The sequence below is a fragment of the Coregonus clupeaformis genome, chromosome 19 (genome assembly GCF_020615455.1).
Source record: "Coregonus clupeaformis isolate EN_2021a chromosome 19, ASM2061545v1, whole genome shotgun sequence".
NCBI lineage: Eukaryota > Metazoa > Chordata > Actinopteri > Salmoniformes > Salmonidae > Coregonus > Coregonus clupeaformis.
Window position 1 is genome coordinate 7,513,955 of NC_059210.1, and position 12,549 is coordinate 7,526,503.

The following is a 12,549-nucleotide window of genomic DNA, read 5'->3' on the forward strand; positions in this document are numbered from 1 at the left end:
CTGACTGCCTGGGAAAACAGTTGGAAAGGAAAGGAGTGAAGGAAAGAGGGAATGGGGAAAGAGGAGGGGAATGGGGAAATAGGAGAGGAATGGGGAAAGAGGAGAGGAATGGGGAAAGAGGAGAGGAATGATTGGGCTATGAACAGAGAGAGATAACAGAGAGACTGAATGAGAAAGAGAAGGCCTGAGGCAAAAGAGGAGAATGATTGCTGAAAGAAGAATTCAATGGGGAAATGAATCCTAATACACTGGAAAAGTGGAGGGTAAAGCAAACGGTTTTTGAAATGATAATGACTAATTTAAATGCTGATTAATATTAATAAAGAGTAATTATAATTACTCTTCTCTGTGATTCATATTGATGCAAGCTGTTTAATGATCATAATTATGTTATAGTAATAATTAATCATATAATAATTACATGAACTTGAAAACGTAATATTCCTTAAGAAAAATAGTGTGCTTGCTTCAACGGTCCAAAAGTATTTTATGTTTGTCAATGATGTACAGTTGAAGTCGGAAGTTTACATATACCATAGCCAAATATATTTTAACTCAGTTTTTCACAATTCCTGACATTTAATCCTAGTAAAAATTCCCTTGTCAGTTAGGATCACCACTTTATTTTAAATGTCAGAATAATAGTAGAGAGAATTATTTATTTCAGCTTTTATTTCTTTCATCACATTCCCAGTGGGTCAAAAGTTTACACACACTCAATTAGTATTTGGTAGCATTGCTTTTAAATTGTTTAACTTGGGTCAAACATTTTGGGTAGCCTTCCACAAGCTTCCCACAATAAGTTGGGTGAATTTTGGCCCATTCCTCCTGACAGAGCTGGTGTAACTGAGTCAGGTTTGTAGGCCTCCTTGCTCACACACGCTTTTTCAGTTCTGCCCAAAAATGTTCTATAGGATTGAGGTCAGGGCTTTGTGATGGCCACTCCAATACCTTGACTTTGTTGTCCTTAAGCCATTTTGCCACAACTTTGGAAGCATGCTTGGTGTCATTGTTCATTTGGAAGACCCATTTGCAACCAAGCTTTAACTTCCTGACTGATGTCTTGAGATGTTGCTTCAATATATCCACATAATTTTCCTTCCTCATGATGCCATCTATTTTGTGAAGTGCACCAGTCCCCCCTTTTTCCTCCAAACATAACAATGGTCATTGGCCAAAAAGTTATATTTTTGTTTCATCAGACCAGAGGACATTTCTCCAAAAAGTACGATCTTTGTCCCCATGTGCAGTTGCAAACCGTAGTCTGGCTTTTTTAGGGCGGTTTTGGAGCAGTGGCTTCTTCCTTGCTGAGCGGCCTTTCAGGTTATGTCGATATAGGACTCGTTTTACTGTGGATATAGATACTTTTGTACCTGTTTCCTCCAGCATCTTCACAAGGACCTTTGCTGTTGTTCTGGGATTGATTTGCACTTTTCGCACCAAAGTACGTTCATCTATAGGAGACAGAACGCATCTCCTTCCTGAGCAGTATGACGGCTGTGTGGTCCCATGGTGTTTACATGTGCGTACTATTGTTTGTACAGATGAACGTGGTACCTTCAGGCGTTTGGAAATTGCTCCCAATGATGAACCAGACTTGTGGAGGTCTACAATTTATTTTCTGAGGTCTTGGCTGATTTCTTTTGATTTTCCCATGATGTCAAGCAAAGAGGCACTGAGTTTGAAGGCACTGAGTTTGAAGGCCTTGAAATACATCCACAGGTACAGATCCAATTGACTCAAATGATGTCAATTAGCCTATCAGAAGCTTCTAAAGCCATTTTCTGGAATTTTCCAAGCTGTTTAAAGGCACAGTCAACTTAGTTTATGTAAACTTCTGACCCACTGGAATTGTGATACAGTGAATTATAAGTGAAATAATCTGTCTGTAAACAATTGTTGGAAAAATGACTTGTGTCATGCACAAAGTAGATGTCCTAACCGACTTGCCAAAACTATAGTTTGTTAACAAGAAATTTGTGGAGTGGTTGAAAAACAAGTTTTAATGACTCCAACCTAAGTGTATGTTAACTTCCGACTTCAACTGTATATTGAATATCTACAATGGTCTTGCTGAAGCTCCCTCAAGGCAGTGAGTATAGAACTGGTAGATTTTGTTTGGTTTTGGATAAAGTGGTCTTGCTGAAGCAAGCGCATTAATTAAATTAATATGATATTTTTTTCCTGTGTTGTGTTCTCAGATGACTGAATGACCAAAATGTATTATGATATTAATTATATGATGGCAATATGATAAGAATTTTGACTTGTTCCATTCCAGATCAACGTGGGCTGCACGGCAGACAGCTCAGCCTCTAACCCGGTACGACTGGAGTTCTCCAGGGACTTTGGGGCCACCTGGCACCTCCTGGTGCCCTTGTGTTCAGGAGGCCCCCAGCCCTCGTCCCTGTGCTCCACAGAGCTGCACCCCGCCAGCGTCTACTACCCAGGCACCACCCAGGGCTGGAGGAGGGAGGTCATCCACTTTGGCAAGCTGAGACTCTGTGGGTGAGCCTGGTTCCTCTCTGGGGTTTTTTCCTGACGACTGTGATTCTGCTTTTTCTTTCTCTTTGGAGTCAAGGCTGGGTTTATGGAAAAGTGTTTTGCTGATGTAAAAATGTCTTTATTAATACATTTGATTGATTGATTCATTCATTTAATTTCTTCATTGATACAATTTATACAATCTTTCTCTACCTCCACTCACGCCAGCTCCATCCGGTTCCGTTGGTACCAGGGCTTCTACTCCAGCAGCTCCTCCCCTCCCACCTGGGCCCTGGACAGCGTGTACATTGGCCCCCAGTGCCAGGACATGTGTAACGGACATGGGACGTGTGTGAGGGGGACACACTGTGTCTGTGACCCAGGCTACTCAGGCGCAGACTGCTCCCAACCCGACACACTCAACCCCGATTTCCTGAAGGAAGACTTTGAAGGTAGGCAGTGGTGGAGATATATGACGGGTAGATTTTGTATGGTTACGGGATGGCGGTTATAGGAAGCGTGACCCTAACCTTAGCCCTAACCTTAACCCAATCCCTTTGTATCTAATTGGTTGAACATCCACTCCCTCAAAGGTTCAAGAAAAAGGCAGATGCCCACACAAACGCAGAGGGAAGATGTGCCAGAGTTGATATGTGTGTGTGACTAGTAGACTGAATTTGTGCTGTCCACACACAGTGTTCGAGGATTGAAAGGTTGCCTTCAATACTTGCAGATCTGCACTTTGTCGTGGACTCTAGTGGACTGCAGCTGAACTGTTGAGAACAGATGACTATTGTGATGAACTGTACCGGTAGATTAGATTGTTTGTGTATCTTTGTTTTACTAGTCTCTTTTTTTCCATCATCACCTGAATGTCAGTTTAATCTGTCTGTCATGTTATCTATCATGTTAGTACTGTTTGTTTTATTTAAGATGTCAGTCTAGCTTTATTACATTGTCTTTGTCTTCTTCTTGTGAGTGCATCTGTATGTGTGTGTGTGTGTGTGTGTGTGTGTGTTTGTGTGTTTTGTGTGTGTGTGTGTTTGTGTGTTTTGTGTGTTTTTGTGTGTGTGTGTGTGTGTGTGTATGTGTGTGTTTTTGTGTTTTGTGTGTGTGTGAGTGTGTGTTTGTGTGTTTTGTGTGTGTGTGTGTGTGTGCGTGTGCTTGCATGTGTGTGTGTGTGTGTGTAGGAGGGGCGATGGATGCAGAGCGGTTCAGGCTGCTGAGTGGAGGGAAGCCTAGCAGGAAATGTGGCATCATGTCCAGTGGGAACCACCTGTTCTTCAGCGAGGATGGCCTGCGCATGCTGGTCACTAACGACATGGACCTATCCAACGCCAGGTACTGTGTGTGTGTGTGTGTGTGTGTGTGCTTGAGTACATGCCTGCCCATGTTTGTGTGTGTGTGTGTGTGTGTGAAGGTTTTAACTGATGATGTGTTACTGAGTCCATCTACTGGTGTGGTGTCAGTTTACATCTAGCACAAGTGGATAGTCTCGTCCTCACATTGATAGTAAAATGTGTGTGTAATCAAATTGTACCCATCTGAAAACAGATGTACTCTTACACACACATGCACGCACACACACACACACACACACACACACACACACACACACACACACACACACACACACACACACACACATTCATATATACAGTACCAGTCAAAAGTTTGGGCACACCTACTCATTCAAGGGCTTTTCTTTATTTTTACTATTTTCTACATAGTAGAATAATAGTGAAGACATCAAAACTATGAAATAACACATATGGAATCATGTAGTAACCAAAGAAGTGTTAAACAAATCAAAATATAGTTTATATTTGAGATTCTTCAAATTAGCCACCCTTTGCGTTGATGACAGCTTTGCACACTCTTGGCATTCTCTCAACCAGATTCATGAGGAATGCTTTTCCAACAGTCTTGAAGGAGTTCCCACATATGCTGAGCACTTGTTGGCTGCTTTTCCTTCACTCTGCGGTCTAAGTCATTCCAAACCATCTCAATTGGGTTGAGGTCGGGTGATTGTGGAGGCCAGGTCATCTGATGCAGCACTCCATCACTCTCCTTCTTGGTCAAATAGCCTTACACAGCCTGGAGGTGTGTTGGGTCATTGTCCTGTTGAAAAACAAATGATAGTCGCACTAAGCGCAAACCAGAAGGGATGGCGTATCGCTGCAGAATGCTGTGGTAGCCATGCTGGTTAATTGTGCCATGAATTCTAAATAAATCACAGACAGTGTCCCCAGCAAAGCACCCCCACACCATCACACCTCCTCCTCCATGCTTCACGGTGGGAATCAAACATGTGGAGATCATCCGTTCACCTACTCAGTTTCTCACAAAGACACTGCAGTTGGAACCAAAAACCTCAAATTTGGACTCATCAGACCAAAGGACAGATTTCCACCGGTCTAATGTCCATTGCTCGTGTTTCTTGGCCCAACCAAGTCTCTTCTTCCTATTGGTGTCCTTTAGTAGTGGTTTCTTTGCAGCAATTCAACCATGAAGGCCTGATTCACGCAGTCTCCTCTGAACAGTTGATGTTGAGATGTCTGTTACTTGAACTCTGTGAAGCATTTATTTGGGCTGCAATGTGAGGTGCAGTTAACTTTAATGAACTTATCCTCTGCAGCAGAAGTAACTCTGGGTCTTCCTTTCCTATGGCGGTCCTCATGAGAGCCAGTTTCATCATAGCGCTTGATGGTTTTTGTGACTGCACTTGAAGAAACTTGAAAAGTTCTTGAAAAGTTCCGTGTTGACTGACCTTCATGTCTTAAAGTAATGATGGACTGTCGTTTCTCTTTGCTTATTTGAGCTGTTCTTGCAATAATATGGACATGGTCTTTTACCAAATAGGGCTATCTTCTGTACACCACCACTACCTTGTCACAACACAACCGATTGGCTCAAATGCATTAAGGAAAGAATTTCCACAAATTAACTTTAAAGAAGGCACACCTGTTAATTTAAATGCATTCCAGGTGACTACCTCATGAAGCTGGTTGAGAGAATGACAAGAGTGTGCAAAGATGTCATCAAGGCAAAGGGTGGCTAATTTGAAGAATCTCAAATATAAAATATATTTTGATTAGTTTAACACTTTTGTGGTTACTACATGATTCCATATGTGTTATTTTATAGTTTTGATGTCTTCACTATTATTCTACAATGTAGAAAATAGTAAAAAAAATAAAGAAAAACCCTTGAATGAGTAGATGTGTCCAAACTTTTGACTGGTACTGTACAGTATATGAAAACATATTTATTGATGTACATTATAAAAATACAACATTTTCCTGTAGGTTTGTTCAGTTCTTCCTGCGTCTGGGCTGTGGGAAGGCATCCCCAGACCCCCGCTCCCAGCCCGTCCTGCTCCAGTTCTCTGTAGACGGAGGTCTGACCTGGGGCCTGCTGCAGGACTTCCTCTTCTCAAACAGGTTAGTATAACCTCAACAACAACAACAAATCCTAACGGATTCACTTGTATGGTCCCCTGAACAGACATATGTTGAACAGGCCCTCCATATGTTTTTTGTCTGTGGTTGTTTTTATGTCCTTTTAGGAGATTTTTCAACGCTTTTACTGTGAAAACAAAATAAAATGCTATCATATCTCATCATCATCATCTTCATCATATTCTCCAACAGCAGTAACCAGGCTCGCCTGGTGGCCCTGGAGATCCCTCTGCGTGCCCGCACCACCTCCACACGTCTCCGCTGGTGGCAGCCCTCTGAGAACGGGCACTTCTATAGTCCATGGGTCATTGACCAGGTGAGACACCTTCCCTAGCTCGGCAGATAGCGATAGTGTTTAAGAGTGTTGAGTCAGTAACCCGAAAGGTCACTGGTTTGAATCCCTGAGCCGACTAGGTGAAAAAATCTGTCCATGTGCCCTTGAGCAAGGAACTTAACCCAAATTGCTCCTGTAAGTTTCTCTGCTAAATGTAAAAATGTTTGTCCGTTCATTAATCTAATCCATTCTGCCATCGATCTTTATCTGACTCTGTAGTACCTTAGGGAAGTATACTCAGTCTACATTACATTCCTAATATTTAAACTGTTTCCTCCCCTTCGTCTACACTGATTTTAAGTGGATTTAACAGGTGACATCAATAAGGGATCATAGATTTCACCTGGATTCACCTGGTCAGTCTGTGTCATGGAAAGAACAGGAGTTCCTAATGTTTTCTATAGTCAGTGTATATCAGCCAGTCAGTATACAGCATCCTGCCTATATGACAGGAACCTACGTCTCTCTCTCCTTTACCAGCTGGTGGTGGGTGGCAGTGCCAGCGGCTGGGGGCCTCTGGAGGATGACTTCTCCTCTATGGATGGCCGTTCATGGCTGCTCCACCCCGGGGGTACCCGTATGCCCGTGTGTGGTTCTGATGGGGCGGCCTTCGCCTTTATAGAGAAGTCCAACACGCGCTACGCTGTCACCACAGACATCAGCCTGGGTCAGGACGCATTCATACAGTTTGACTTCTCAGCTTCCTGCTCTGTCACCAACTCCTGCTACGGTGAGCCACTAGGGAGAGGAATGGACGTTAGAGGTTGTCAGTAGTGGTAATTATGTGATAGGTTCACAAAAAAGGTTAGAAGGTGTAACGAAAGGATACATTCCATTGACTATGGTTGATATGCACGTGTAGTATTGAATACCTGGGCTATGTGAGGTAAACATGACTTTACAATAAATACTGACGTCTTGTGTCTCCCTGTGTGTCTTTCTTTTGTCCATCACAGCGATTGAGCTAGAATATTCTCTGGACCTGGGTCTGAGCTGGCAGCCTCTGGTGAGGGACTGTCTCCCCACCAGCCCAGACTGCTCCTCCTACACCCTACAGAGGCTGCTGGTAGCAGACATCTACAACAAGTGGGGGCGGGTCACTCTACCCATCCCCACCTATGCCAGGTCAGTTGTTGGAGCCATAACCAATTAGCCAAAACCAAGGTTGTTATATAGGGCCGGCTCCAGGCATAAGCGACATAAACGGTCAATTAGGGCCAATTAGGGCCCCCGACCCCCTTTTTTATTCATTTTATATTTTTTAGGAACTCAGTCGGGGTCTAAACTTACTGCTGAGAGTTAGAACTGAGTACACAAAGTGTTCTAAATGTGGTTTATGCATCAGCAGTTTTCCTCTTGTTTTGTCAGTCCCTGACAGTCACTCAATTAGCAATGTCGGCTAACAGTTTTTAAGATTGGTAAGTTAGTCTAGCCGGTTATCTAAACTTGTAGTAATCATGTCCGAATACCGACCGGGAACACAGGGCATGTACCCAGGGGCCCTGACCTCCAAGGGGCCCTGACCTCCAAGGGGCCCCCATTCATTATGTTTTGTCACTCTCAGTCAGAGTGAAGGTATCCTTTCAAATAATGGCGCCGGAGGGGATGGCTGCCGTTTTACGGGCCCCTAACAAACTGTGCTATTTTGTGTGTTTTTTCACATTGTTTGTAACTTATTTTGTACATGTAATGTTGCTGTTACCGTCTTCTATGACCGAAAAAGAGCTTCTGGATACCAGAACAGTGATTACTCACCTCGAACTGGACGAAGTTTTTTTATTTAATGAGTCTGACGAGAAGGATAACTGTTTCTCCCGGACCAGGCCCAAATCCCCATCATTCACATGAAGAAAAGACGGAGATACTGGGGGGCACGGGTCCGGGTGCCTTGTGAGAATTCATTGGAGAGTGGGTAACCCGCCTCTACCATCCGTTCTATTGGCCAACGTGCAATCACTGGAGAATAAACAGGATGGGCTCAGTAATATCTTATGTTTCACTGAACGACGACACGGATAATATACAGTTTGCTGGGTTTTCCATGCATCGGCAGGAGAGAACAGCTACGTCCGGTAAGACGAGGGGGTGGTGGTGTGTGTCTATTTGTCAATAACAGCTGGTGCGCAATGTCTAATATTAAGGAGGTCTCGTGGTATTGCTCGCCTGAGGTAGAGTACCTCATGATAAGCTGTAGACCACACTATCTACCAAGAGAGTTTTCATCTATATTTTTCGTAGCTGTCTATTTACCACCACAAACCGATGCTGGCACTAAGACCGCACTCAACGAGCTGTATAAGGCCATAAGCAAACAAGAAAATGCTCATCCAGAAGCGGCGCTCCTAGTGGCCGGGGACTTTAATGCAGGCAAACTTTAATCTGTTTTACCTCATTTCTACCAGCATGTCACATGTGCAACCAGAGGGGAAATAAATCTAGACCACCTTTACTCCACACACAGAGACGCATTCAAAGCTCTCCCTCGCCCTCCATTAGGCAAATCTGACCATAATTCTATCCTCCTGATTCCTGCTTACAAGCAAAAAAACTAAAGCAGGAAGCACCAGTGACTTGCTCAATACACAAGTGGTCAGATGACGCGGATACTACGCTACAGGACTGTTTTGCACAGACTGGAATATGTTCCGGGATTCATCCAATGGCATTGAGGAGTATACCACCTCAGTCACCAGCTTCATCAATAAGTGCATTGACGACATCATCCCCACAGTGAACGTACGTACATATCCCAACCAGAAGCCATGGATTTCAGGCAACATCCGCACCAAGCTAAAGGCTAGAGCTGCCGCTTTCAAGGAGCGGGACACTCATCCTGACACTTATAAGAAATCCCGCTATGCCCTCAGATGAACCATCAAACAGGCAAAGCATCAATACAGGACTAAGATTTAATCCTACTACACCGGCTCTGACGCACGTTGGATGTGGCAGTGCTTGTAAACTATTACGGACAACAAAGGGAAACCCAGCCATGAGCTGCCCATTGACGCGAGCGTACGAGACGGGCTAAATGCCTTTAATGCTCGCTTCGAGGCAAGCAACACTGAAGCATGCATGAGAGAACCAGCTGTTCCAGATGACTGTGTGATCACGCTCTCCGTAGCCGATGTGAGTAAGACCTTTAAACAGGTCAACATTGACAAGGCTGCAGGACGGATTACTAGGACGTGTACTCCGAGCATGCGCTCACCAACTGGCAAGTGTCTTCACTTACATTTTCAACCTGTCCCTGTCCGAGTCTGTAATACCAACATGTTTCAAGCAGACCACCATAGTCCCTGTGCCCAAGAACACCAAGGTAACCTAAATGACTACCGACCCATAGCACTGACGTCTGTAGCCATGAAGTACTTTAAAAGGCTGGTCATGGCTCACATCAACACCATTATCCCAGAAACCCTAGACCCACTCCAATTTGCATACTGCCCCAACAGATCCACAGATGTCGCAATCTCTATTGCGCTCCACGCTGCCCTTTCCCACCTGGACAAAAGGAACACCTACATTCAACCCCATAGTGCCCTCAAAGCTCATCACTAAGCTAAGGACCCTGGGACTAAACACCTCCCTCTGCAACTGGATCCTGGACTTCCTGACGGGCCGCCCCCAGGTGGTAAGGGTAGGTAACAACACATCTGCCACGCTGATCCTCAACACGGGGGCCCCTCAGGAGTGCGTGCTCAGTCCCCTCCTGTACTCACTGTTCACCCATACTGCATGGCCAAGCACGACTCCAACACCATCATTAAGTTTGCTGACGACACAACAGTGGTAGGCCTGATCACCGACAACGATGAGACAGCCTATAGGGAGGAGGTCAGAGACCTGGCAGTGTGGTGCCAGGATAACAACCTCTCCCTCAACGTGATCAAGACAAAGGAGATTATCGTGGACTACAGGAAAAGGAGGGCCGAGCACGCCCCCATTCTCATCGACGGGGCTGTAGTGGAACAGGTTGAGAGCTTCAAGTTCCTTGGTGTCCACATCACCAACAAACTGTCATGGTCCAAACACACCAAGACAGTCGTGAAGAGGGCACGACAATGCCTATTCCCCCTCAGGAGACTGAAAAGATTTGGCATGGGTCCTCAGATCCTCAAAAAGTTATACAGCTGCACCATCGAGAGCATCCTGACTGGTTGCATCACCGCATGCTATGGCAACTGCTTGGCCTCCGACTGCAAGGCACTACAGAGGGTAGTGCGTACGGCCCAGACTATTTGCATTGTCCCCCCCCCCCACCCCACCCTCTACGCTGCTGCTACTCTCTGTTTATTATCTATGCATAGTCACTTTACATCTACCTACATGTACATATTACCTCAATTACCTCAACTAACCTGTGTCCCCGCACATTGACTCTGTACCGGTACCCCCTGTATATTGCCTCGCTACTGTTATTTTACTGCTGCTCTTTAATTATTTTGTATATATATTTTTTGTATTATTATTATTTTTTGTATATATTAATTGTTTACTTCAGTTTATTTAGTAAATACTTCCTGTACACTTATTTTTTCTTTAAACTGCATTGTTGGTTAAGGGCTTATAAGTATGCATTTCACTGTAAGGTCTACACCTGTTGTATTCGGCGCATGTGACAAATACAATTCGATTTGATTTGAAACACTCACACACACACACACTCTCTGGTGTGTCTCCAGGTCTCCAGCCACGCGGTTCCGTTGGTTCCAGCAGGCTCCGTTTGACAAGCAGCAGACCTGGGCTCTTGACAACCTCTACATCGGAGATGACTGCCCTGACATGTGCTCCGGACATGGACGCTGCCAGCAGAGCTCCTGTGTGTGAGTGACCATACCCATCATCAGGGTTGCAAAATTCCAGAAACTTTCCCAAAGTTTAGGGTTTTTCATGAAATCCCGGATTGGAGGATTCCTAGTTCCTTTTTACCCCTGAATCCTTCAATTTAAGGGTTTTGTAACCCTACCCACCAGCTATACCAGAGTAATCACACACTCCACACACCATACCAGAGTTATCACACACTCCACACACCATACCAGAGTTATCACACACTCCACACACCATACCAGAGTTATCACACACTCCACACACCATACCAGAGTTATCACACACTCCACACACCATACCAGTTATCACACACTCCACACACCATACCAGAGTTATCACACACTCCACACACCATACCAGAGTTATCACACACTCCACACACCATACCAGTTATCACACACTCCACACACCATACCAGAGTAATCACACACTCCACACACCATACCAGAGTTATCACACACTCCACACACCATACCAGAGTTATCACAGACTCCACACACCATACCAGTTATCACACACTCCACACACCATACCAGTTATCACACACTCCACACACCATACCAGTTATCACACACTCCACACACCATACCAGACTTATCACACACTCTACACACCATACCAGTTATCACACACTCCACACACCATACCAGAGTTATCACACACTCCACACACCATACCAGTTATCACACACTCCACACACCATACCAGTTATCACACACTCCACACACCATACCAGTTATCACACACTCCACACACCATACCAGAGTTATCACACACTCCACACACCATACCAGTTATCACACACTCCACACACCATACCAGAGTTATCACACAATCCACACATCATACCAGAGTAATCACACACTCCACACACCATACCAGAGTTATCACACAATCCACACACCATACCAGTTATCACACACTCCACACACCATACGAGTTATCACACACTCCACACACCATACCAGAGTTATCACACACTCCACACACCATACCAGAGTTATCACACACTCCACACACCATACCAGAGTTATCACACACTCCACACACCATACCAGTTATCACACACTCCACACACCATACCAGAGTTATCACACACTCCACACACCATACCAGTTATCACACACTCCACACACCATACCAGAGTTATCACACACTCCACACACCATACCAGTTATCACACACTCCACACACCATACCAGAGTTATCACACACTCCACACACCATACCAGAGTTATCACACAATCCACACACCATACCAGTTATCACACACTCCACACACCATACCAGTTATCACACACTCCACACACCATACCAGTTATCACACACTCTACACACCATACCAGTTATCACACACTCCACACACCATACCAGTTATCACACACTCCACACACCATACCAGAATTATCACACATTCCACACACCATACCAGTTATC

The 12,549-nt window shown here is 44.7% G+C and overlaps 1 protein-coding gene across 1 annotated transcript in view; it reads left to right on the top strand.

Moving 5' to 3' along the window:
* The window catches only part of LOC121531548 (reelin-like), a 97,049-nt gene that overhangs the window by 69,577 nt on the left and 14,923 nt on the right, over window positions 1-12,549 (top strand). The window contains exons 39-46 of the mRNA XM_045205196.1: window positions 2,282-2,508; window positions 2,713-2,936; window positions 3,675-3,825; window positions 5,793-5,927; window positions 6,138-6,261; window positions 6,760-7,009; window positions 7,236-7,404; window positions 10,965-11,105. Coding sequence (XP_045061131.1) covers window positions 2,282-2,508; window positions 2,713-2,936; window positions 3,675-3,825; window positions 5,793-5,927; window positions 6,138-6,261; window positions 6,760-7,009; window positions 7,236-7,404; window positions 10,965-11,105 — 1,421 coding nt within the window. The remainder of the gene's footprint in view (window positions 1-2,281; window positions 2,509-2,712; window positions 2,937-3,674; window positions 3,826-5,792; window positions 5,928-6,137; window positions 6,262-6,759; window positions 7,010-7,235; window positions 7,405-10,964; window positions 11,106-12,549) is intronic.